This window comes from Lagenorhynchus albirostris, chromosome 2, assembly GCF_949774975.1.
Source record: "Lagenorhynchus albirostris chromosome 2, mLagAlb1.1, whole genome shotgun sequence".
Lineage (NCBI taxonomy): Eukaryota > Metazoa > Chordata > Mammalia > Artiodactyla > Delphinidae > Lagenorhynchus > Lagenorhynchus albirostris.
Genome location: NC_083096.1, coordinates 171079298 through 171104090, shown reverse-complemented (window position 1 = coordinate 171104090; position 24793 = coordinate 171079298). Strand labels below are relative to the sequence as shown.

The window sequence follows — 24793 nt, the reverse complement described above, 5'->3', positions numbered from 1 at the left end:
TTATGAGGGAAGGTAGAGAAGCAGAGGACGCCAGGATTAAATAAAGTGTATGCGCTTTAGTTCCCCGGCTCTCCTTGACCTTTTCCTGCTTTGTTCTCTCTGGTCCCACCGGCGGCTCACTTGGAGTACCACCCACCGATAGAGGGAGGAGCGAAACAAACAAAGATGGGCTCCCCTCTAGCCCTCCCAGGCGAGCTCTCTATGGCGCCTGTCAGACTAGCCGGGCGGGGGGCGGGGTTCCATCACATGACCTGGGTCCCCGGCGCCGGCGCAGGCGGGGTGGCAGTGTCGCCGTCGCCGGGTTCCGTAGCCTACGCCGCTTCGCCTCCTCGGCACCTGAGACGGCCGCCCGGCGGTCCTGCGGCTCTCGCTCCTGCCGCTGCGGGCCGCGGGGCCAAGGCCATGTCCCGGAAGCAGGCGGCGAAGAGCCGGCCGGGCAGCGGCAGCCGGAAAGCCGAGGCCGAGCGCAAGCGGGACGAGCGGGCGGCGCGTCGGGCCCTGGCTAAGGAGCGGCGGAACCGGCCGGAGCCCGGCGGCGGCGGCGGCTGCGAGGAGGAGTTCGTCAGCTTCGCCAACCAGCTGCAGGCCCTGGGGCTGAAGCTGCGGGAGGTGCCGGGGGACGGGTGAGGCGGGCCCGGGAGCGCGGGGGGCGGCGCCGGGGGACCCGCCGGGCATGGCGACCGTCGCCGGTTCTCGCCCATCCATTCATCGGGCGGCCCCGAGCGCCAGCTGCGAGCCAGCCGTTTCCTAATGCAGAGGGTCCGGCGGCGAGCGAGGCGGCCAGGCCCCTCCCCTCGAGACGCTCGAGTAATCCCCAGTTGCCCTAATCGTGGCAAAGGCTCCAAGCAAACTGTAAAGGGGTCCTGAGAGAGAATACTGGAGCAGGTCTCCTTTAGATCGGTGCTCAGGAAGGCCCCCCTGGAAGGTGACATTTAAGCTGAGACCTGAACGAATGAGCTGGAGCCAGTCAGCCGAAGAGCAGGACCGCGCGGAGAGCGGTCATAATGACCATCAGACGAATAGAAAGGCGTAAGCCCCACTTGGTATAACGCTTGGCCTCCTTTGAGTCCTTACTGTTGGATATTGCCCTCCTTTTACGCTTGGGAAATTAGGTCTGTGAGGGCCTGTTGTTTACTGAGCTGAAGGCAGCTTCTCTAATTCTTACTTATATGGGCTTCAGTTTCTCTGTAAGCAGTGGCGCTTACCCAAGTTTGCTTGGGGTTTAGACTGGAATCTGTGTCCAACTTTTTTAGGGAACACGGGATAAATAAACGGGGTGGGAGGGAGGGACTGGGCGAGGGGAAGGAAGAATGGCCTCGGGAAGGGGCATATGGATCCAGGAGCGTGGAGGGAAGAAGAAAAAGGGTAGGGGAGAGGGCAGGAGATAAGTTAGCATCCCCATTGCAGGGGTAGGTAAAAGGGGGTCTGGAGGCCGGAGTGTGGCACTCTTGAAGAGATAGTATTAATAACAGCCTGGTTGTTTTTGTTCCTCCCTTCATTTGGGCATTTTTGTTGAATGAATGAATGATAAAAATATCATAGAGGGAGGCCAACTAGACCCTCAGCAGGGCCCCTCAAAGAGGCATTTTCTTAGTGGAGTCGCTACAGTTAAAAGCTTGCTTTGCTGGGTCTTGCTTTTAGCCTAGTACCTTGAGTTTTGTCAAATATAGTTAATAAATATTCAGGGCCTTATTTATCCTAAGCAAACTCACAAGCACAGACATTGCTCTATAAACCGAAATACCAGTTGAGTACTTTCCGGTGGGATTGGGCTGGGGTCTGCTTCTTCCTTGCAAATGATTGGTTTGCTTGTGTCTGCTGTACTGGGCATGGGCTTCCCACTGGCAGGGTATCCAGGAAACTGAAGTACTCAACAGAAGATTGCTTATGAGCAGGAATTGCAGCACAGAGATGCTGGGAACACATTGATGACTAACGTTCAAGCTTAGTAAGAGAGACATAACAGCAGGTCTCAAACATTTTGGTCTTAGGATCCCTTTACACTCTTAAAAATTACTGAGAACTCCAAAGAGCTTTTGTTTATGTGGGTTATAGGTATCAATATTTACTGTATTAGAAAGTAAAATAAAAATTAAAAACATAATACACAAACACCCATTATATTAACTTTCAGAGTGATAACATCGAGTATCATATATCAGGTAGCCTCTGGAAAACTCCACGGGACACTTGTGAGAGAATGAGAGTGAAAAAGATAAATAACATCTTAGTTTTGGACTCATGGATACCCTGAAAGGTTCTCAGAGATACCCTCCCTTCCCAAACTGGGCCACACTTTAAGAATGGATGATATAAATAATTAAAATGCAAGTTGATATATTCTTAACAGTGACCGATTATAGTGGTACTATTGAGAAGGAAGTTGCCAGCACTCCCAGAAGTGGTCAGGGAAACCTTGTTCATTCATCAAACGTTCATCGAAACCTACCGTGTGCTAGATGCCTTTCAGAGGAGGTCATACTCAGACTGGGTCATGAAGGACCAATAAAAATCCAATAAAAATATGCCAAGAGAACATTCCAGGCTGAGGAGTAATACATGTAAAGGCACAGGAGCACATTATTTTTGAGACATCTGCAAGTTGTTTAGGATGACAGGAGTATAGGGTGGAAGTCAGCGGCAATGAGGCTGCAGAGGCAGAGGCCAGCTTGACTGCAATGCTCATGTCTCTCACTTCTGACGTCCCTGTTCTTTGGACAATGTTAGATGGATAAAAGGATAATGATAATTTCTCCTTTGGGGGCTCCATGAAGCTAACCCCTTTCTGTTCACAAATTCTTCCCGTGGGTGCCATGGACTGTTCAGCCCTCTTTAGTATTGTGGTACTTTGGGATATGGTGATGACAGGCTTTATCACTGTGCAGTGGATGGTGCGTCCTGTGTATGTTACAGGTTAGTGGGCATCAACAGATTCTTTTATTTGTTAACATTTATTGAGTACTCTTGGTGAAATATAAAGTTACAGTAATAAAAAAATAGTTGACAATCTCCAGTCTTCTGTCTTTCCATTCTGGTCTGATTACAATATTGAGTAGCCTGAGATAGCATCTCACACTATATAGGCGTATTCATTGTTGGCAGTATGGTACTTGTAGCATTCTGGAACCTTCGGGTACTTGGGAAGAAATTAGCTGGTGTTCTCTAATGTAGCCTTTATGTGAAATCAATGTAGCATAGATTAATCAGGGAGCTACTTATGGATTTTTGTAATGCATCATGGCCCGCCTTCATATTTGTTGTGTTATCTGGAGGGTGGACATAAATTGGATTCCGTTTCAAAACAAGAAATATTTTAACCTTGATGCTGTCCTTAAAAACATGATTGGGTGTAGCGTGAAAAGAATCGCTAATTGGATTAGGCAGTACAATATTAACATCTCTCTGAACTATATCCAGTTGTATCTTCCTAAATGTAGCCTCAAAATACATTGCTAATTAGTAGTGTTCCAATATTAAAGCATTAAAGAATCACTAATTTTAGCCATTTGTCTCTGTCTCAGGTTGTTTTATTGTGAAAGTTTTACCTTATTTTTATAATCGTAGGATCTTAGTGCTAGAAGGGCATTCACACTTTGTCATCTTGTCTGATTATCCGTTAGTACCTGCATCACCTGTACAGCAGCCTCATCTTTTGTGTCTGGCTCAGTGGTTTTCAACCTTGGTGTCACAATAGAATCACTTGGGGAACTTTGGAAAAAATACAGTGCCTGGGCGCTCCCTTAGATCAGCCACACCAGAATCTCAGGCAGTGGGGCCTGGTTAGGGATAATTTTTAAAAATGTCCACATGTGATTCTAATGTGCAGTATAATTGAGAACTGCTGATTTAGAGTCTAGCGTCTAGACTAGTGTTTCTCAAACTTTAACATACAACAGAATCACCTGGAGGGCTAATTAAACCCTCAGAGGGAAGAGATTGCTGGGTTCCCAACCCCAGAGTGTCTGATTCAGTAGGGCTGGGGCTGGGCTAGGCGGCTCAGAATTTTCATTTTGAACAAATTCTCAGGTGATGCTGATGTTGCTGGTCAGGGGTCACACTTGGAGAATCAGTGATTGAGACCAGCACTGTCTGATAGAAATAAAATGGGAACCACATATGTACAATAATTAAAAATTTTTCTGTTAGCCACATTAAAAAGGTAAAATGAAACAAGTTTTTAAAATAATGTCCAAAAGTGTAAGTCTCTTACAATTACAACACACCTCAATTTGTATTAACCACATTTCAAGTGCTTAGTAATCACCTGTGATTAGTGGCAACTATATTGTATAACACACATGTAGGCAGTTCCTGAGGCTTGTCAGTAGAAATGTACAAAATCCTTAGTCTGTGCCGTCCATCTCTCTAGACCTAAAATAAAATTACCTTTTATTTGCCAAAATCTATGTCCCTGTAGCTTCCTTGTTTTAGTTTAGTTTTATTGTACAAGGATAACACCCCTTTCACCATGACGGATAGTTGGAGGCAGCTATCATGTCCCCTGAGCTTTCTTTAGGCTAGAAGTCACTCGTTGTTTATGTTCTTCATATTATTTAGTTTAAAGCCACATCAACTCATCTGAACCTATATTAAAATGTAGGAACTAGAATCATATACAGTACTTAGCTGGGGTCTGACCTCAAAGAACAGAACAAAATCTGACCCCCTCTCCCCCGACTTCTGCATACTTACTGCCACTACTGCAGCCTAAGAGCCCATTAATTTTTTTAACACCTAACGTTGCAGTATTGTCTCATGCTAAATTACTGAGCACCCAAAACCCTTAATTCATGTAATTGGTTAGTTTTGTGAACTCAAATGCAAGACTATATATATCCCTATAGTGCAGTGGTTCTGAAGTGGGCATGATTTTTCCCCCAAGGGAACATTTGGCAATGGCTGGAGATAATTTTGGCTGTTACGACTGGCGGGAACATGGTGGTAGTGGTGTTACTGGCGTCTAGTGGGTAGAGGCCAAGGATGCTCCTAAACATCTTCCAGTGCACAGGACAAAGGATTATTCCAGAATGTCAACAGTGTGTGTGTGGGGGGTGAGAAGCCCTGCTCTAGTGTATTGGGTGAGGGTGTGGACTCAGGAAACAGCTGGGATCTCCTAGAGGCCCTTTGGGCCCTGGCCGCACTGTTCTCACGAGGATCGTGAGTGCACTTGCTGGGCTCCCTAAGGGAACCTAGGTTGTTTGTAGAGTTTGTTCACATTTCATGGGCTACTATCTTGTAACTCTGTCAGAAAAGGAAGTGATTTGTCTATCTTGATTTTTCATTTTGACTACTTGTTTTTAGTGAGCTCAAGGAAAGTTTGGTAAATAGAGAAAAGTATATCAAACTAAGTTTAACAAATGATCCTAATTCCACTCCCCAGGGATAACTGTTACTAACATTTTGGTGCCTGGGATTGAATCCTCTGTCCACCACCTACTGATTTTGTGACCTTGGGCAAGTTACCTTAGGGGGATAGCAATAGTGCCCATCTCATAGAGTTGTAAGGACTAGACACATTTAATACATATAAAGTGTTTGGAACAGTCCCTGGCACATCGTAAGAGCTGTTGAAGTGATGGTTTCAGTGCTTTTTCTTTGCATACATTTGTATGTGTTTCTACATCTGTGTATATAGTATACAGGCGAACATGCTTGCGCTCATGCAGTATATACAGTGTGATGTCTACTTTTTTGGCTTATGTGGAGAACATTTGCCTCTGTTGCTGAAAGTTCATGGAAAGCATGTTACTTTCTGCAGAACACCATGAATTTTGAGATATCAAATGTAAAGCAACTAAATATGTAATTTAGCACCAAATCATGCCTTCTTTTAAACTGGATTCAAGAATAAACTAGTGGTGGCAGGTGTTAAAGTTTTAAGAAGAGTTTGAGAGAGAAGCTTAAAATTGAGAACATCTTATCCACTAGCTTACTTTATTCCTGTGGTTGAAAAAAGACTGCCATTGTTAGATTTTAGCAACAGACCCCTCATTCTAGTGTATAGAACTGTTATGTTCCAGTCCCTTCTAGAATGTTGCCCCAGATTGATGTAGAGTTTCTTGGATTCTAGTTTGTAGAATCTGTTGTCTAAATTCTCCCCTTCGCCCCACCAAAACAAACAAACAATATATATATATATCTCCTTATATGTTTGAAGAGATTCCTACCTCTCTATAACTTTCTGTTGAAAACTCACTTTTCTGAGTTGAAAAACAGAAAACCTCCGTCACCCATACATTTAGGTTTGAAGTCCTTCCAGAAGTGTGATGAGTTTATATTTTGGAATTAGAATATCATAGGTTTTCATTTGGAAGAGTAAACAGTTTGGTGTGAAAGTGGACAAACGTTTGGCTTTAGAATGGCTATTTCCTTAGTTTTGAGGATACCAGTGTTTGTCTTGTTCAGTCCCTGTGTATCTGGGCTCTGTGTTTGTGGTATAGTTTGGAATTTTAGAAGCCTTTAAGGGGTTTGAAAGTAAAGATAACTCTTACAATTTATTACTAGCATTTTAATTTTAGAAACAAAACAGAAAGAAAACTTGGAGAGTTTCCATTTGTCAGGAATAAGGACAGCATTGTGGCCCTTGGGTGAGAGGCGATGAGCCGAGGAGGGAGAGTGTCCTTGTGAACTATGCCTGTGTGTTGTCCAGGTGCTCTTCCCACAGCTTTCCCCACTGTGTCCTTAGGACTCAAAGAGGATGTTCTGCTCAGCTGTTTCTATTGGGAGCTTGACAAATTGCTATCTTTTTGGGACTTGTTAGGTGAATAGCTGAGCAGCCATAGTGAAAAGGGTTTCAGAAAAGAGGCAGTAGCTATGATTTATTATTTTGGAAGGGGATCTGGGAGTCATAGCCCTTAGGTGTGGAATGGCCTGTAGTGTCTGGACCCTGTCTTCAGGTGGTTAGTACATCACCAAACTTCACTTGTTGAAGCAGCAAAGGTACAGAGAAGTTCAGTATCTCTCCTGAGTCAGCCAGCTGGTAAGTGGGGAATAGGATTCTTATTTGATGCCTCTCAAAAAGGTAATGTGATTGAATATCTTCCCTAGTGCTCTCCCCTCTGGTATCTGGGAGGAAAGTGGACAGTCAGAGTTGAGGCTTTATCTCTTTTCTGTGGAAAGATTTCCATGGATGGCCTAGCATGAAGCATCATTGTTTTAGATGAACTAAGTTCATTTTTAAAAGGTCTTGACCAGCGTTTTGTTTTGATAGCAATTGCCTCTTCAGAGCTCTTGGTGATCAGTTGGAGGGACACTCACGAAATCACCTCAAGCACCGACAAGAGACAGTGGACTACATGATAAAGCAGCGAGAAGATTTTGAACCCTTTGTAGAAGATGACATTCCTTTTGAGAAACATGGTAGGTTCACCGTGGGACACTGGATCCTCCAGGAGTAAATGCATTGGGTAATTAAATCCATCAGGACCCCCTACCCTTCCAGCTGGGGGTTTGATTACATAAATTATGGCATTCATTTATTCAACAAGTATTTATTTGTCTGCTCCATAATAGGCAGCGCGCTAGGCAGTTGGGAATCATTAGGTTTAGATGTAGATGCCATTAATAAAAATGATGATGTTGGGAATTCCCTGGTGGTCCAATGGTTAGGGCTCCATGCTTTCACTGCCGAGCGTGCGGGTTCGATCCCTGGTTGGGGAACTAAGATCCCCCAAGCTGTGTGGTGTGGCCCCAATAATAAATAAGTAAATAAGTAAAATCTGAAAAAAAAATTATTGATGTTAATTAACCTGAAAAGCTATTCGTGACTTCTTATTTAGTGGTGGGGAGGGAGGGGGGAAGCAGGTTATAAAATAGTGTGTATAGATTGATCCTGTTTTTAAGAGGTGTGCGCACACAGAACCAAATTAGGAAGTCTGGAAAGATGCTAACATTTTATGGTTAATTCCTGGCTCCATTTATTTTTCAGAAACCACTCACTCTTTCAACAACTTTTATTAAGGGGAGATAATAATAGGGCCTAATTTATAGGGGTTTTTGGTAAAGATTAAATTAGTTAATACAATTAAAATAAGTTCTTAATAAGTGTCAGCCATCTGGGGATGATGGGACTGTGAGTATTCAAATTATCTTCTGTAGATTTTTCTGATTTTTAAATGATTATGCGTTACTTTTATAATCAGAAGAATCAGTGAAGTCATTTAAATTTTCCCCCCCAAACCCAAACACAACCTGGTTTCTTTGAGACACGTCAGTTAGTGACTTAAATTAGTTCCTTAATAGGCTCAGAGCTAGTAAGAAAATACTAGCTTTTAAGCTTTGATTTTGACAGATGTTTACTGAGAATCTACTGTGATGGGTGCTGATATATTTATGTTTTACAAATAACATTTTCATTACAGGTCTCACAGTCTTGTCTGTCTCTTATCAGGCAAGAGAATCATTCTGCGTTTTAGAGCGCTAACTCTGGGAACCATGTCAGGAGAGGATGGGGAGAGAGACTGAGAAGGGAGATGAGTTAGAGAGCTCTGCACACTGGCCAGATGAAAGCATAAGCGTGTCTCCACCAAGGCAGCTACTGGGGATGATGAGTGGCGTCCAGACCAAGACACAGTCTGGCAGTATAATTGACAGGACTTGGGAGGTGGTGGGGGGAGGGGAGGGGTGGGGGAGACAAAGGCGATTCTGAAGTTTCTGCCTGGGGAAAGACCAAGTTGCTGTACTGTTAATAAACTAGAGGGCAGCAGGAGGAAGACATTTGGGAGGGAAGCTATCTGTGATCCCAAAGCCTTTCTCTTTCCTCACTGGGGAAGAACTCATTCATTAGGCACAAGCAGCAAAAGAGAAACGGTAGCGAAACTCCTAGCGATTAGTTTATTCTAGTCATAGTCACGGAGTTCTGATGGTCTCTTCCTGGGTCACTTTTTGTCTAGCAGACACCAGTTAATCAGATGGTCACCAGTTTACAAATTAAGTGTGGGTGTATGGAGCAAGTTTGGGAATTTAATGCCATATAAAATGAGTTGTGTCATTGATCCAATTAAAATATTTTAGGTGAAGAGAGTTTTTAGTTTGTGACTTTGAACATCTTCAGTGATGTTCACGTGGTAGATTTGGGGGTATGGCAGGGCCCTAGGTGTACGGTGGGAAGGTGTTTTCAAGAAATGTCGCTGTGCGTGCCTGCTGGTTGGTTGGTGCTTTATAAGAGTTTGAGTATCATAGAAGTGGGAAGTGACTGACTGCCATAGCAGAAGGGAAAAGAAACCTAGAAGTCTGCACATTCTACTTGTGTGTCAGTTGAAGACTAGACTTGTTACATTTATTACTCTTATGTTTGGTTTTTTTTTGATGTTGGGGGTAGGAGTTTATTTATTTATTTTTGCTGTGTTGGGTCTTCGTTTCTGTGCGAGGGCTTTCTCTAGTTGTGGCAAGCAGGGGCCACTCTTCATCGTGGTGCGCGGGTGTCTCACTATCGCCGCCTCTCCTGTTGCGGAGCACAGGCTCCAGACGCGCAGGCTCAGTAGTTGTGGCGCACGGGCCTAGTTGCTCCACGGCATGTGGGATCCTCCCAGACCAGGACTCGAACCCGTGTCCCCTGCATTAGCAGGTAGATTCTCAACCACTGCGCCACCAGGGAAGCCCCAAGTTATGTTTTTAATGTCTACCTACCTTGTTATACTATGATATTCTTGAGGGCAGGGACTGTGTCTTTTCCCCACTGTGGCAATGGCTGGCACATGGTAGGCACTCATATTTGTTGACTGAATCATTGAATGGCTCACTTAACTCTTCAGGACCTGGTTACCCTTGCATCTGGCTGCGTCTTCAGGATTCTTTCTTTCCTTTAGACTGTGGCTTTGGAGAATCGGCATCATCTTTTCCCTAACTAAACAGATACCCAGATCAGAAGCCTGAATGTTCTTAATGCCTTCTCTCCCTCCCTCCTCATACCCAGTCATTCATTAAGTCTTGTCACTTCTACCTCAATGTTTTTTTTCTCATTCTACTGTCTCATAGAATCAGGCCTCTTTGGCCATTTGCCTAGATTTCTTCAATACTCTTTGCCTCCTGACCCCTTCAGTTTGTTTTCCACATTGCAGCCAGAGTGGTGATCTAAATGGACATCGAATAGGTCTTCCCCTGTCTAATGCCTGTTGGCAGCTCCCCGTTGACCCCAGGAAAGTACCAACTCTTTAGCCCTTTCTGATCTGTGATTTTCTTCTTTCCCTGCCCTCTTCTCTTGTCATTTCCCAATATATTTTCTTGCTTCCGCACCCTGCCATCTCAGCATTCTGAGTCCCTGCCAATACTGTGTAGTCCACAAGCTCATCATGCTCTTTCTCACTTCTGCTTGGAACATCATCCGTTCCTCTTCTGTCTTTTACCTGCCCTTTGGGAAGCAGCGTAGTTGTCTCAGCTGAGCAGCTTATCTGGTACACCTTGCCTCCCCTCCCCACTGGTCAGACTGGCTTATGTTCCCCACCTGGAGTTAGCCAAGATGCAAGGTTTAAGGACACGGTCTTACACAAGACTTCTCTGACTTCTGACACCAGCTGCAAGTTTGTGGTTTCCCAGAACCACTCTCAGGTTTGATAATTTGCTAGAAAGACTCAGAGAGCTCACTGAAGGCTGTTATACTCACAGTTGTAGTGTGTTACAAGGAAAGAATACAGATCAAAATTAGCCAGATGGTAGAATCTGGGAAGGTTACACACTATACAAAGAGTATTGGCAACCAGGGACCCTCACCCAAACTTCAGTGTCCAGAATTTTTATTAGGGCTTCCATTATGTAGATGTTATTGATCGATTGCCTAAGTGGTTCAACTCAGTCTCCAGCTCCCCAGTCCCCCAGGTCTTTCTAATATCACACGGCCAGAGAGGTCCACCATGAGTCGCCTCGTGCATAAACTTAGCATCAGCTGTCAGCTGAGGCTGAGGGGCCTACTGTGGATAACAAAGACACCCCTCTCACTTGGGAAATCCCAAGGGTTTAGAGGTTCTCTCCCAGGAGGGGGTGGTAAAGGCCAGACCTCTCTTTGGGTAAGGCCACGTACTTTACTACATGGTTCTTTCCTAAAGCACCTACACATCAGCAGTGTCCATTTTCTTGTTGTTTGTTCCCCACTGGTTATAAACTCCTTCAGGGCAAACTGTGACAGGCTGTATAATGGAGTGGCCAGGAGCCAAGGTCTTGGATTCAGGATGCCTGGGGTGAAACTCAGCTCTGCTCTCTACCGGCTCGTGACCTTGGACACAGTTGCAAACTACTGTGTGCCTTGGTTTCCTCATCTATAAGATGGTGTACATGATAATACCTTTTTTCAGGGGATTGTTTTGAGGATTAAAAGTGATTTGTGAGTTGGTGGGAATGTAAGTTGATACAGCCAGTGTGGAGAACAGTATGGAGTTTCCTTAAAAAACTAAAAATAGAACTACCATACGACCCAGCAATCCCACTACTGGGCATATACCCTGAGAAAACCATAATTCAAAAAGAGTCATGTACCACAATGTTCATTGCAGCTCTATTTACAATAGCCAGGACATGGAAGCAACCTAAGTGTCCATCGACAGATGAATGGATAAAGAAGATGTGGCACATATATACAATGGAATATTACTCAGCCATAAAAAGGAACGAAATTGAGTTACTTGTAGTGAGGTGGTTGGACCTAGAGTCTGTCATACAGAGTGAAGTAAGTCGGAAAGAGAAAAACAAATGCCGTATGCTAACACATGTATGGAATCTAAAAAAAAAAGGTCATGAAGAGCCTAGGGCCAAGACAGGAATAAAGACACAGACCTACTAGAGAATGGACTTGAGGACACGGGGAGTGGGAAGGGTAAGCTGGGACAAAGTGAGAGAGTGGTAGTGTATAAATGGACATATATACACTACCAGATGTAAAATAGACAGCTAGTGGGAAGCAGCCGCATAGCACAGGGAGATCAGCTCCGTGCTTTGTGACCACCTGGAGGGGTGGGATAGGGAGGGTGGGAGGGAGGGAGATGCAGGAGGGAAGAGGTGGGGATATATGCATATGTATATGTAGCAGAAACTAACACACCATTGTAAAGCAGTTATACTCCAATAAAAACGTTAAAAAAAGTGATTTGTGAGAAGAAATTAATAAAATCTGAAAGAATATGAGAAGTGAGTAGAGCGGTGCTTGCCACATAGTAAGCATCATTAATGCAAACTGTTATGGTTATTGTCACATTTCCAATGTCTCTCATAGAGTTAGGCATTTAGGAAGCATTTAGAAAATGTCTATTGAAGGAATGAATAAATGAATCCTTTCTTTATGAGTGATTGGTGCCCTTCTGAGTAGGAGTCTATGTACTGTTTAACCAGCTTCAATTCGTAGACTGACAAAGCTAATGGACTTTTTCAGGTATGTTCACTGTTTCTCATTATTTAGAACTAAATTATACCAAAGCATGTTTGCATTTGGATTTTTCTATGATAAAGACTTCATTTTTCTTTCTCTCTTTCCATGCAGTGGCCAGTTTGGCAAAGCCTGGAACATTTGCTGGCAATGATGCAATTGTCGCCTTCGCAAGAAATCATCAGTTGAATGTGGTGATTCATCAACTTAATGCCCCTTTGTGGCAGGTAGGTCGCCTATTCAGGAATTTATGTGAAGCTCTTGTTTATAAATTAGCTTTGGGGATGTCCTCAGATGATGGGGCTTGACTTATGATATTGAATATGCAGGGTAACTTTAACCCAAGATGGGAAGCTTGTGGTGGCTTGGAATTAAACCCTGCATTACAAATGGAGTCTGAAGTATAATTCAGAAACCTTTAAACTGCCAGAAATGTCACTCAGCAGTCAGTTAACTGGGTAGTTTGGGGTGGAGAGCCTCCTGTGGAAATAACTTAGATAATTTTGTAAAAATACCTCAGTGAGAATTTAAAGGATTTGCGTACATATTCTAGTTTGAAATATATCTGTTCCATGTATATGTTTTTGTTTTTTAGATGGAGGAAAACAAAGACCAAATTCACTATAATAGCTGTTGCTAAAAAGAATTTCTGAACAACAAAATTTATTTCATGGCCTAGGGTGTCAAGCTCTATTTCTGTGCCCTGCCCGGCTATACATAGCGGTTCCAATGGTTTTTCTACAGCAAGTAAGATTTTACAACAAATGTTGCGTTTGTGCTGTGGGATGGCAGAGCACGCTGCTGCTGAGTCGCTTAGGCCTTCCTTACCCTCCTTTACCTTTGGTATTCTATTCTAAAGTACCCTAGTCTCCCAAACAGTCCATCAAACCGAACATTCTGGAGTACGGAAGGTCAGAGGTCAGGGTGAAACTGTACACAGACTGCCACCCCTTACTCGTCCTCCTTGCACTGAGAGAGCTTTTCACTTTGTGGCTCAGCTCCTGGAGACTGGTCAGGTGATTCCTATCAGTCTTCCTCTCTCCCCTGCTCCACTACTCCCCCATTTCTAACTTTGTTTTTTTTAATTAGAAAGTAAAACATAATGGTTATAGAACAATTTCAAAATTCAGAAAAGCCCATTAAAGGCAAATAAAAAAAGGCAAATAAAAGTCACTCAGAGTCATCATACTCCCCAGAGATAATTACTATTAACATTTTAGTGTGTATCCCTGTTATTCACACACACTCTTAACTATAAAATCATTCATGTATGACTGGGAAGAGACTATCACAATGTCACACGTTTTAAGGAAGTCTACGCACACACAGACATATCCATACGTGTATATATACACACATGGTGTATCCCTATATATTATATTATTATCAAGGCACCAATGGCCTTTTCCTCATTGGTTTCCTATACCACCTGCATATATATTTCTTTGTAAATTGCTTATTCCTTTGCTTAGCCTTTGCTCATTAAAAATAAAGTCATTTATAGAGATATGATTTACATGTAGCAAAATTCACCATTCTCTGGTGTATAGTTCTATGTGTTTTGACAAACATAGTCATGTAACTACCACCACTATCAATATACAGTATATTTCCACCACCCCAAAAAGTTACCTCATGCCCCTTTGCAGTCAAAAAGTTACCTCATGCCCCTTTGCAGTCACCCTCCCCCCACTCCCAGATTCTTGTAACCACTAATCTGATTTGTCTCTTACAGTTTTTGCCTTTGCAGAATGTCATATAAATGGAAGTATATAGCTTTTTGTGTCTGGCATAATGTCCTTTTAACAAAAATTACACTACAGCAAAATAAATTAGATACTCCATGGGTTGGTAAGGACTTTACGTTGCAGGGATACAGTGAGCAGGATGGGAAACAATATCTGTATGTGCTGTTCTTTGGGGTAGTGTTGTCACATGTACTGACACCGGGGAGAGCTATCATATTTTTAGTGAGGCTCTCTCTTTCTAAGGATGTCTTTGAGCCAAGAAGACTGGTTACCTCTTTCGTTGTCCCAATTTTTTGTCTTGAAATCTTTACTGCTTAGCAGAAGTCATCAAAATCATTTGAATATACAGCATAATGATCCTCTTCTTGAAGGAATATACTCAGGGCCAACTCAGTAACTGTAGGTTGCCTTTTCCTCCTTTGATAACCATTTTTAAAGTTTCTTAATTACCTAGGTAGTTGTGGAAGATAATTCTGCATAACTAGATTTTTTTTTCAAATACATTTATTTCTGTAGTGTCCTCTTGCTAAACATTCAGAGTATATGTTTTTAAAATAAATACATTTCCTGTATACTGGAATTGTCTACTAGGTTTTCCCCATCTCTCCCCACCCCAGTGAAGCACCTTATAAAATTTGAGAATTGAAACTGAATTGGTTGCTACTATCATGGGTAAGAGCTCTTACATTAATAATGAGGAGGTTTATACTCACAACGTACATTTTTTTTTTCTGGCTACAAATGGAATACATGCTTCTGTAAACAATATAGACACGTGTGATTTAGAAAATGAAAGTCCTCTGTGGTCTCCTTCTCCATGAGTATCACAATTTGGTGACTGTTCGTCAAGTTATTTTTTCTTATTCATAATGCATATGTAGTGTTATTATTATTTAAATATATAAGTGCTTTAGGGATTATGTCATTCAGAGATTCTGATCAACTAATTTCCTTTCCAGTAGTCTTCCTGGGAGATGAATGGTGCTCTATCTATTTTGCATGTGTCAAAACCAGACCCTCTGCCCTTTGAGACCTAGATATTCTACCTGGAGAAAACTTGCGTGGTTCTGACTTCTAGACCTGTGCAGTTCCTGTTTGTTCCATGGTTTTGCTGTGGTTTTAGACCACAGATATTGTTTAAATTAATAATAGTATCTTACTGCCTGTGACTTTCAGCAAAAACAAGAAGGAGGTGCTGATATTTTGGGGTTTTAACAAATAGACAGTTACTGGGCTCTCTAAAGGACAGATTCAGAATTACTGTAGAGTTTCTGCAGAGTTGGTGGTTTGGGGGGGATGCCCAGGCTCCACTTCAGGCCGTCTGTATTGCATGACTCCAGGGAGCACCATTCTGGTTGGGTTGTGCTGCAGGGGCACCATTCACACAGAACACCTTGTGAGTAGTGCTTCCAGGTTGTGCAGCGCAGTAGTACTGCCTGACTGTATATAATTTTATTTTGAAATTGATATAAGTGGGATGTTTTGAGTTGTTAATGTTTCTCAGTATGTGTTTGATGAAAAATGCTATTTTTGTTTAAAAAAACAGTGTGGATTTACTGTGAAGCTAGTGAAGCATAAGTGTCAGGTCCTTCATTTTTATGGGGCCCCGTTCAAGGTCTTGGGAGGAGTTCTAGCAATTTTATATATGTAATTTTATATTCTTTTTCTCGAAGAGGGTCCCAAATTGTTTGAGTTTCAAGCCCAACAAATCTGCATCTGCCCCTGGGCCTTCCCTCTTGGAAGGGACCTGTGCATTTGAGGGGCTGAGAGGTACTAACACTCCTGAAACTTAAGCTTATTTAACTTCATGGTAAATCTGCCCCTGGTTTTTGAATATGCATTTTTGTATGGATTTATATCCATATAGTTGCACATTAAAGCACAATGAATCATATATACATGAGTGGAAGAAAGATAACTCAGAAATTGCTTAGGACGTATCGCAGTCATATTCCCAATTCCTTCTATATAGAGCCTGTTGACTGGGCTTCCTGGGCAATCAGGTGGCGTTTCTCTTCTGAAGTGGACACTGTGCAGATCCGCGCTGGCATCTCCCCTTCCTTTGCCTGCAGATTCGTGGTACGGATAAGAGCAACGTGCAGGAGTTACACATCGCGTACCGGTACGGAGAGCACTATGACAGCGTTCGGAGGGTCAACGACAACTCAGAAGCGCCTGCACACCTCCAGACTGATGTGAGTGAAGCCTCCGTTTTCTTCTCTATTCTCAGCCCTGCAGGAACCAGGTTGAGAGCTGTGTGCCCTGGAGCTAAAAACCAGTGATGTTTTAATAGAAAGTTGCCTTTTAGAATCTCTGGGCTTGATTTTTTTTTAAAATTTTGTTAGTTCAGGTGAGAGCAGCAGATAAAATTATTGTTCTTTTGCTTTCCCTAACAGCTGATGGCTATGATTGCATGAATATAATTTATATAAACATTTAAAATAACTTTTATGTTTTAAAATTAATCCATGCTTTGTATCTAAAATTCAGAAACTATAGAAAAAGTAGAGAAGAAAATTTAAAATGCACAGAATCAAAAATTTTTGTTATTGTTTTCGTATTTGTATAGCTTTGTTTCCTGCTTTTTTGCCATTAACATTATTTCACAAGCCTTTCCTCACATTATTAGACACTTTCTTTGTAATTAAAAAAATAAAGTAAATGTCACTCTCTCACCCTTGTTTACCTCCCTGGATGCAACCAATGTTATTAGTATATCATAAAATTACCTAGAGATATTTTACATATCAAGCAAATATGTGAGTATGTGCATGTATTTCACTTTTGCTGGAGTACATTCTTCCTATCCACAATTGTAGCATCCTCTGTATACTGTTCTGCACCATGCTTTTCGAATGGAACATATCTCGGAGTTTAATTCATAGCAGTACATAAGGAACTTCCTAAATCTTTTTAAATGGCTCCATAGTGTTCTAGTGTATGGATGCATTATAATGTGCTTGAATAGTCCCTTTGATGGACTTCTAGATGGCTTTCAAACTTTGCTTTTACAAACAACATGCAGTGCCTTATATGTGTATCTTTTCACACATGTGCAAGTGTATTTGTGGAATAAATTCCTAGAAGGTTCTTACTACATCAGAGGATGTGTGCATTTATAATTTTGGTAGATATTGCCAAGTTGCTCTCTGTAGAAGTCTTAGTCAGTTTACACTCCCACTTGCAATATGTGTCTCTTCTGCACCTTTGCCAGCACAGTGTGTTATCAAGTTTTTAAATCTGTGTCACTGTTAGGGAAAAAATAGTTTTCTTAACATAGTTTTAATTTGTATTTTTCTTATTAGTGAGCTTATGCATCTTTTCTTGTGTTTAAAACCTACTTTTGTCCTTTTTTGTGTGAACTGTATTCATGTTTTTGTCCATTTTTTTCCTGTTCAATTTTCTTAATGATTTTTAGGAAATCGTTATGTATTAGGGAAATTAGCCTCTATTTGTGGTATGAGTTGCAGATTTTTCACAGTCTGTCATTTGTCTTTTTATTCTTTCCCATATTGTCTTTGCTCTGAAGGAATTTTAAATTTTTATGTGGTTAAATTTATCAAGTTTTCAAGACAACATATAAATGTCTTCTGGGTTTTGGGTCATGATTAGGAAGCTCTTCCCACTCTGAGGTTAAAAAGAATTCTCCCACAGTTTATTTTAGTCCTTCTGTACTTTCATTTTTTAAAAGAAATTATATCTTGTCTCTATTTGGGATTTATATTGATATACAGGTGTGGGGTATGGATCCAACTTTGTATTTTTCCTTGTGGTTACCTAGTTGAACCCGAACTGTTTATTAATTACATGTCTTTTATCCACTGATTTAAAATGCTGCTTTTTTCATATAATAAATTCCCATGTGTAGTTGGGTCTATTTCTAGACATTGGTTCTATTCCACTGGTTTTACTCTTCATATGTTAATGTGTTCATTGTTTTAGTTAAGAAACAGTGTATTTTAAAATCTAGTAGAACTCTTCACTCATTGTTACTCTTTTTTTTTTGATTTCCTGTATATTCTTGCTTTTTCTGTTTTATATATGAGTGTTAGAATATGTTTGTCTAGTTAAAAAGAAGTCCTGTTGATAATTTGCTTTTATTGGATCTCATTAAATTAATAGATTAACAGGCAAAAATTTTCATCTTTATGATGTTGAATCTTCCTAGCCGGGAACCTGATAAGCTTTTTATTTGTTTCGTTGACTTTTTGGCGATCTGCGGGAGCACTTTTTTCATATAGCTCTTTCCCATTTTTTACTGAGTTATTCTTAGATGTTTTATGTTTTCTGTTCCTGTTGTTAGGAAAGGATCTTTTTCTCCTTTATATTTGTATATATGAGATTTGTTAACAAAATGTTAATTATGTACATACCCAGCTATGCTAGAGAATTTTCTTACTTTTTAATTGAGGTAAAATTCACACAACAGAAAATTCACCATTTTAAAGTATGTGATTCAGTGGCACTGAAAACACCTATAAAGCTGTGTAACCACTTCCTCCATCCAGTTCCAAAACATTTTCATCACCGCGAAGAAAAGTTGGTGCCCGTTGAGCAGTCATTCCCCGTTCCTTTTCTATCCCAGCCACCACCAGTCTACTTTCTGTCTCTGTGGACTTACTTATCCTGGACATTTCTTATAAATGGCATCACGCACTATGTGGCTTTTTGTGTCTGGCTTTCCTTAGCATAATATTTTCAGGGTTCATCCATGTCATAGCACTTATCAGTACTTCGCTCTTTTCAAGGTTGAATAATATTCCATTGTATGATATATCACATTTTGTTTACCCTTTCACCTGTTGACGGGCATTTGGGTTGTTTCATACTCTTTGGCTGTTGTGAATAGTGCTGCTATGAATATGTGTGTATCGTATTTGAGTACCTATTCTCAACCTTTTGGATATACAGTTGACCTGTGAACAACACAGGGGTCAGGGGTGCCGATTATGTGCTGCTGAAAATCCAAGTATAACTTATAGTTGACTGTCTGTATCTGAGCTTCCGTATCTGCAGTTCTGCATCTTTGGATTTGACCAGTCGTGAATTGTGTAGTACTGTAGTATTTACTACTGAAAAAAATCTGTATAAGTGGACCGTGTAGCCCAAACCCGCTAACTGTATATCTAGGAGTGAACTTGCTGGATCATATGGTAATTCTATCTTAAACTCTTTGAGAAACTGCCACACTGTTTTCCACAGTGCGTAGCTGCACCATTTTACATTCCCACCAGCAGCGTATTGAGGGGTCTGCTTTCTCCACATCCTCACCAGCACTTGTTATTTTTATTTCTTTTTAAAAGATACATGTACTTTAAAAGATTAGTGTATACATGTCAATCCCAATCTCCTAATTCATGCCAGCACCCCCCCCCACCCCCCACTGCTTTCCCCCCTTGGTGTCCATACGTTTGTTCTCTACATCTGTGTCTATTTCTGCCTTGCATACTGGTTCATCTGTACCATTTTTCTAGACTCCACATATATGCATTAATATACGGTATTTGTTTTTCTTACTTACTTCACTCTGTATGACAGTCTTTAGGTCCATCCACGTCTCTACAAATGACCCAATTTCGTTCCTTTTTATGGCTGAGTAATATTCCATTGTATATATGTGTCACATCTTCTTTATCCATTCGTCTGTCAATGGGCATTTAGGTTGCTTCCATGACCTGGATATTGTAAATAGTGCTGCAGTGCACATTGGGGTGGGTGCATGTGTCTTTTTGAATTATGGTTTTCTCTGGGTACATGCCCAGTAGTGGGATTGCTGGGTCATATGGTAGTCCTATTTTTAGTTTTTTAAGGAACCTCCATACTGTTTACCATAGTGGCTTTATCAATTTACATTCCTTATAAACATAGGATTTTCCAGAATTCTTTTTGTTTGGAGTAGTTTTTTTGTTGATTCTCTCTCTCTTTTTTTTTTTAAGGTATAGAATTATATTATCTGCAGATAGCGATAACTTCTTCCTTTTCAGTTCTATGCTTCTAATTTTTCTTTTTTTTGGGGGGGGCGCTAATTGCATTGCTGTTACCTCCAAGACATGGTTAAATAATCATGGTGGTGGTGAAAATCCTTGTTGTGTACCTTACTTGAATGGGAATGAAGCATCATTCTGTGGATTTACCGTGGTTATTTAACCATACTCACACTATGAAACCTTTAGGTGTTTCCAATTATTCACCACTCTTAGTGGCGCTGTGAGGAGCGCTTTAACAAAAATCCTTTCTATACTTGACATGATTTCCTTTGGATGAATTTCAAAGACTTGCTACACATAGCCAAATGGTTAGGGTAAATTTTTAGAATAGGTTGCTTTTTATTAACATTCTAAGGAATAGACTGACATTGCTAGAGTCTACTTACACTTTTACATGCAAAAGTGGAAATGTCCTTGCTCATTTCCTGTCTCCCTGCATTAATAGCAAGCAGGGGGAGAAAGTGATTGGGAGCCACAGAGGGATGATTTTAGCTTTTCTGAACTGGGTTTAGGTTGTAAAGGCCTGTGGATACCGAGTGAGCGGCTCTTCAAGTTTTTAGAATTTGACAGGTACCCTTGAGTGTGGTGATAGCACATGAGGTTAAATGAGTCACGCTCACCTGTGATAATCTGGTTGGGACAGGAGCTCCAGCACATTGCAGCTTGCTGATTATCAAATAGGGCCTAGGGAACCAGATGAGAGTTGTATGTGTGTTTCTTCAAGATGAGTTGTCCTGCTGAAAAAGCTCATTGGGTGCTAGTGTAGAGGATCGATTCTGTTACTAAGCTCACAGCTCTGGAAACCGGCTGAGACAGATATGTGCTGTCTGAGTCAGCAGTCATTGCCAAAATGTTGGTCTCTAGAAGCTGTAGGCACTCTAATGCCATTTTTACTGAACAGTTTGTCCCATATCTTGGGCCTTTCTTTTTAATACTTCAGTTGTGGCGTGGAATCTCAGTGTCTGGATAAAATTTAGCCTAGTGATTGCTATTCCTTTAAGATTGTCACTGGAGTCTTTTCCCATATATTTAAATGTTTTTGAGATTAGAGGGTTTTCCTGTATTGCAGATTCTGAACATAGTTTGCTAGAGTTCATGATTATTACTCTTTCTGTGTACTTTAGTTTCAGATGCTTCATCAAGATGAATCAAATAAAAGAGAGAAGATCAAAACAAAGGGAGTTGACTTTGAAGATGACCTGAGAGATGAAGTAGAAGATGCTGTCCAGAAAGTTTGCAATGCAACTGGATGTTCAGTTAGTATTTGTCATGCAGTAACAGTGGTTTATAGACAGGCATTGCTGTGCCTAGTTTATCTGCTAGTTTTGTGGCATCACTCTAGCATGCTGACACCTGATGGGCCAAAATAGGCCCATGATATTTGTAGTTTAATTAGCTTGTGTGATACAGTTTAATGAGAGATGTTCATTCATTTCTCTCTTGTTTGCTAGACTTTATCCAATACTGTTCAAAATCCTAAGGAAGTATGTGGGTTTATTATTTTCTGACTAGTGCGGTTTTATAAGAATTCATTTTATTAAATGGTTATTTCAGGTGATTAACCTTACTGAAAATTAAGACGTTTTCTAAATGGAAGGTCTTGAAACCTTGCCTCAATGACATCCTTTTGTTTATTTTTAGAATAGGTTGCTTTTTATTAACATTCTAAGGAATAGACTGCACATTGCTTGAGTCCACTTACACTTTTACATGCAAAAGTTTATAAAATTGTTTGTCAGATTATTGATGTAGAGATAGGTAGAAAAGTATACCCAGAGTCTTGATGTGTTCCTTTGTTTCTTTCATAGGATTTTAATTTGATAGTCCAGAACCTGGAAGCTGAAAATTATAATATTGAATCTGCGATAATTGCCATGCTCCAGATGAACCAGGGGAAAAGAAATAGTAAGTCCATGATTGATATTTATAAGGTTTCAAAATGATTATGTGGGTGATTTTCCAAATACTTATTTTTAATCAAGTGACAGGTAATAATTATATTGTTATTTATTCATTCAGCAGCTTTATATATGCAGGTGTTTTTTACTAGGTGCCAGCCCTGTGTCAGAGAGAGTATAGTCTGGGGTGGGGAGGGGCTTGGTGGAGAGAGATAAGTAAATTGGTATAATAAGACATAATGAAGTGTGGGTACAGGCTGCTAGGGGAATGCATGAAAAGGCCACCTAGCTCAGTTTTGGAGGAATGGAAAATGTCAGGGAAGACTTTAGCCTTTTAGAAATAAGATCCCATTATAATACCAAAATGATCATTGAAATGGAATGGAGAGAAAAATTATTTTTCTCATGGAAATATTTAAATTACTGGCACCTGTCAACTGGTGATAATTCAGGATTTCTTTTTGCTTGAACTGAGTTTAATTCTGTGATTCAGAGGAAGGAAAAAAGTTGTTAACAATGAACTGTTTTCTCAAGTTATTTATTTTAAATGATTTCAATATTTATTGCCAGACATTATGTGCCACATACTGTTCCTGGCATTATAGTTTTCTGATTGGGTATTTTATTATCCTCCTTACATATTTGCTATGCCTTCTTAGAAAGCTGTAAGTAACTTGGTCTTTGTGATTTTAAAATAATGCTATGCAGTGTCTGTGCTATCCCGTATGGTATGTACTTGACATGTGGCTAAGCGAGACTGACTGAGGAACTAAGTTTAAAATTTTATTTAACTTTATTTAATTTTAATTTAAATAGCTACGTGTGGCTTGTAGCTACTGTATTGGAGAGCACAGCTTTAGAGCTTGTTTCCTTTCTGGTTTTGGAGTACAAATGAAAGATTTCCCCCTAAAAATTCATGTTAAAAAGTGGTTTAATCTAACAAAACAAAGCACTCAGCTGGTAGGAAGCTGATGATAAGACTGGTGGTCAACAGGTTATTTTAAAATTTATCTTCCGATTTTTACCAATTATTTTTTCCTTATGTTCCCCACAGTATTGACTTGATATTAGAATTTTGCCTCAAGGAAACTTGCTCTCCAAATGCCAGTGATCTAGGGACCCGGGTAATTTTGGAGTCATTTAACAATAATCGCATTGTGTAACTATCTTAGGTTTTCAATTTAACAAAATATCTTTCTTCGGAAGGTGCAGAGGAGAACCTTGAGTCCAGTGGCCGAGTGCTGAAGCAGTGTGACCCTTTATGGGAGGAGGGTGGCAGTGGCACCAGACTCTTTGGAAATCAGGGCTTAAATGAAGGCAGAGCTGAAAATGATAAGTCTCGGGCCAGCCCTAGTGAAGAAAACAAAGCAAACAAAAATCACCTCCCAAAGGTAGGAAAGATGGAGTTGCAAGGGCAAGTGGTGGGCTGCTGTAATTCGGTGGCGTGGAGGGAACTTGGAGCTCAATTTAGTGGGTGATTTTCTCTTGATCTATGAAAGTGGTTACTGTAGGAAATACAGGGAGTGCATGAGGGTATATCATGAAGTGGAAGGAAGACCTCACTTGTCCTGCCTGGGCTTTGCAGTGATGGCTAGAAGGAAGTATACCGTGAATTCATACTCATACACGCGGATCGGCTCCATTTCCCGCCTAACATTACTGCGTGTGTGGGTGCTTTCCGTGCTAACCCAGGTGATTGAATCCCATTTTTTTGTAAATACCATCACCTTCAGTGAACATCTTTGTGTATAAGTCTTAGTATTTTGCATTATTTGCTTGGCTAGAATCCCAGAAATGGAATTAACAGGTTAAGGGCATGGATATTTGAATCTTTTTAAGGTCTTTTGGTAAATTGTCAAATGCTTCCCCGAAGGGTTGTACTGCTCCCTTCCCAACCCCACTCCCACGAGTAGTATATGACACCATTAATTTTACTGAATTTGGAACTTATCGTAAAGACTTTCACCAGGAAATTCTGAGCTCAAAATGCAAGGTAATGTAAAAGGTCACAGGCAGAGGCTAAGATGTGATAAGCTTCTGAGGATTTTGTTAGGATCCCCTGGGGCAATAAATTATGTACAGGAAGGCATCCTGTGGCATGTTTGAGTGTTACCTCCTGCTGGACTAGGGTTAATGTTTCTTTAGGTCATTTTGAATTGGTTTATGAGGAGAATGGAACTGATTTCGTTTGCTAGCTCAGCAAGAGGGTATAAATTTAAATGTAAATTTGAGCAGTAATGGGAAATGAATCATTTTTGGTCTGTTAGGTGGGTTTTCTCTGTTCTTGTTGAAAGGCAGTCTGTACCCTTTGCATCTGTCAGCCCTGCATTTCCCGTCCACTGGTGCAGCCTGTGTCCCCGTGCGGGCGACTCAGGTGGCAGTCTTCTCTTTCAGGTCACGAACAAACAGAGGCGAGAACAGCAGCGACTAGAGAAGAAGAAACGACAGGAGGAGAGGCACCGTCACAAAGCCCTGGAGAGCAGGAGTAGCCACAGGGACAACAACAGAAGTGAAGCAGACGCGAGCACCCAGGTCACCTTGGTGAAGACTTTCGCGGCTCTCAACATCTGACTCTGGCCTCCTGGGAGTTGTGAGAAGGGAATGGAAAACGGAGGGCCGTGTGCCAGGCTTTCCAGCGAGGCCATCCTTTTACAAAACGAAACTCAACCCACAGAATCACACACTGAGTTAGTTTCCTTCAAGCTGCCTCCTTTTTTGTTCAGTTTTGTCAGTGATGTGTCTTATTTAATGAAAGTGCAGTGAAGCCATTCATGTTCCGTAATTAAAATATCGACTTTTAGGGGTGGATAG

The 24793-nt window shown here is 41.1% G+C and overlaps 2 protein-coding genes across 4 annotated transcripts in view; one reads left to right on the top strand and one right to left on the bottom strand.

Moving 5' to 3' along the window:
• The first annotated feature begins 314 nt into the window (after positions 1–314).
• The window catches only part of OTUD3 (OTU deubiquitinase 3), a 29197-nt gene continuing 4718 nt past the window's right edge, over positions 315–24793 (top strand). Inside the window, exons 1-8 of the mRNA XM_060141213.1 lie at positions 315–623; positions 7211–7359; positions 12464–12576; positions 16170–16292; positions 21209–21340; positions 21893–21989; positions 23189–23373; positions 24377–24669. Coding sequence (XP_059997196.1) covers positions 403–623; positions 7211–7359; positions 12464–12576; positions 16170–16292; positions 21209–21340; positions 21893–21989; positions 23189–23373; positions 24377–24553 — 1197 coding nt within the window. The 5' untranslated portion in view covers positions 315–402 and the 3' untranslated portion in view covers positions 24554–24669. The remainder of the gene's footprint in view (positions 624–7210; positions 7360–12463; positions 12577–16169; positions 16293–21208; positions 21341–21892; positions 21990–23188; positions 23374–24376; positions 24670–24793) is intronic.
• LOC132515160 (group IIE secretory phospholipase A2-like) overlaps positions 3009–24793 on the bottom strand; it is a 40285-nt gene continuing 18500 nt past the window's right edge. The window contains exon 7 of one of the 3 annotated variants that reach the window (XR_009539069.1): positions 3009–3266. The gene's annotated coding sequence lies outside the window, so the exon portion shown is untranslated. Of the gene's footprint in view, positions 3267–22519; positions 24410–24793 lie in introns of those variants that run through there. The other 2 variants (XM_060141233.1, XM_060141230.1) reach the window with 2 other exon arrangements.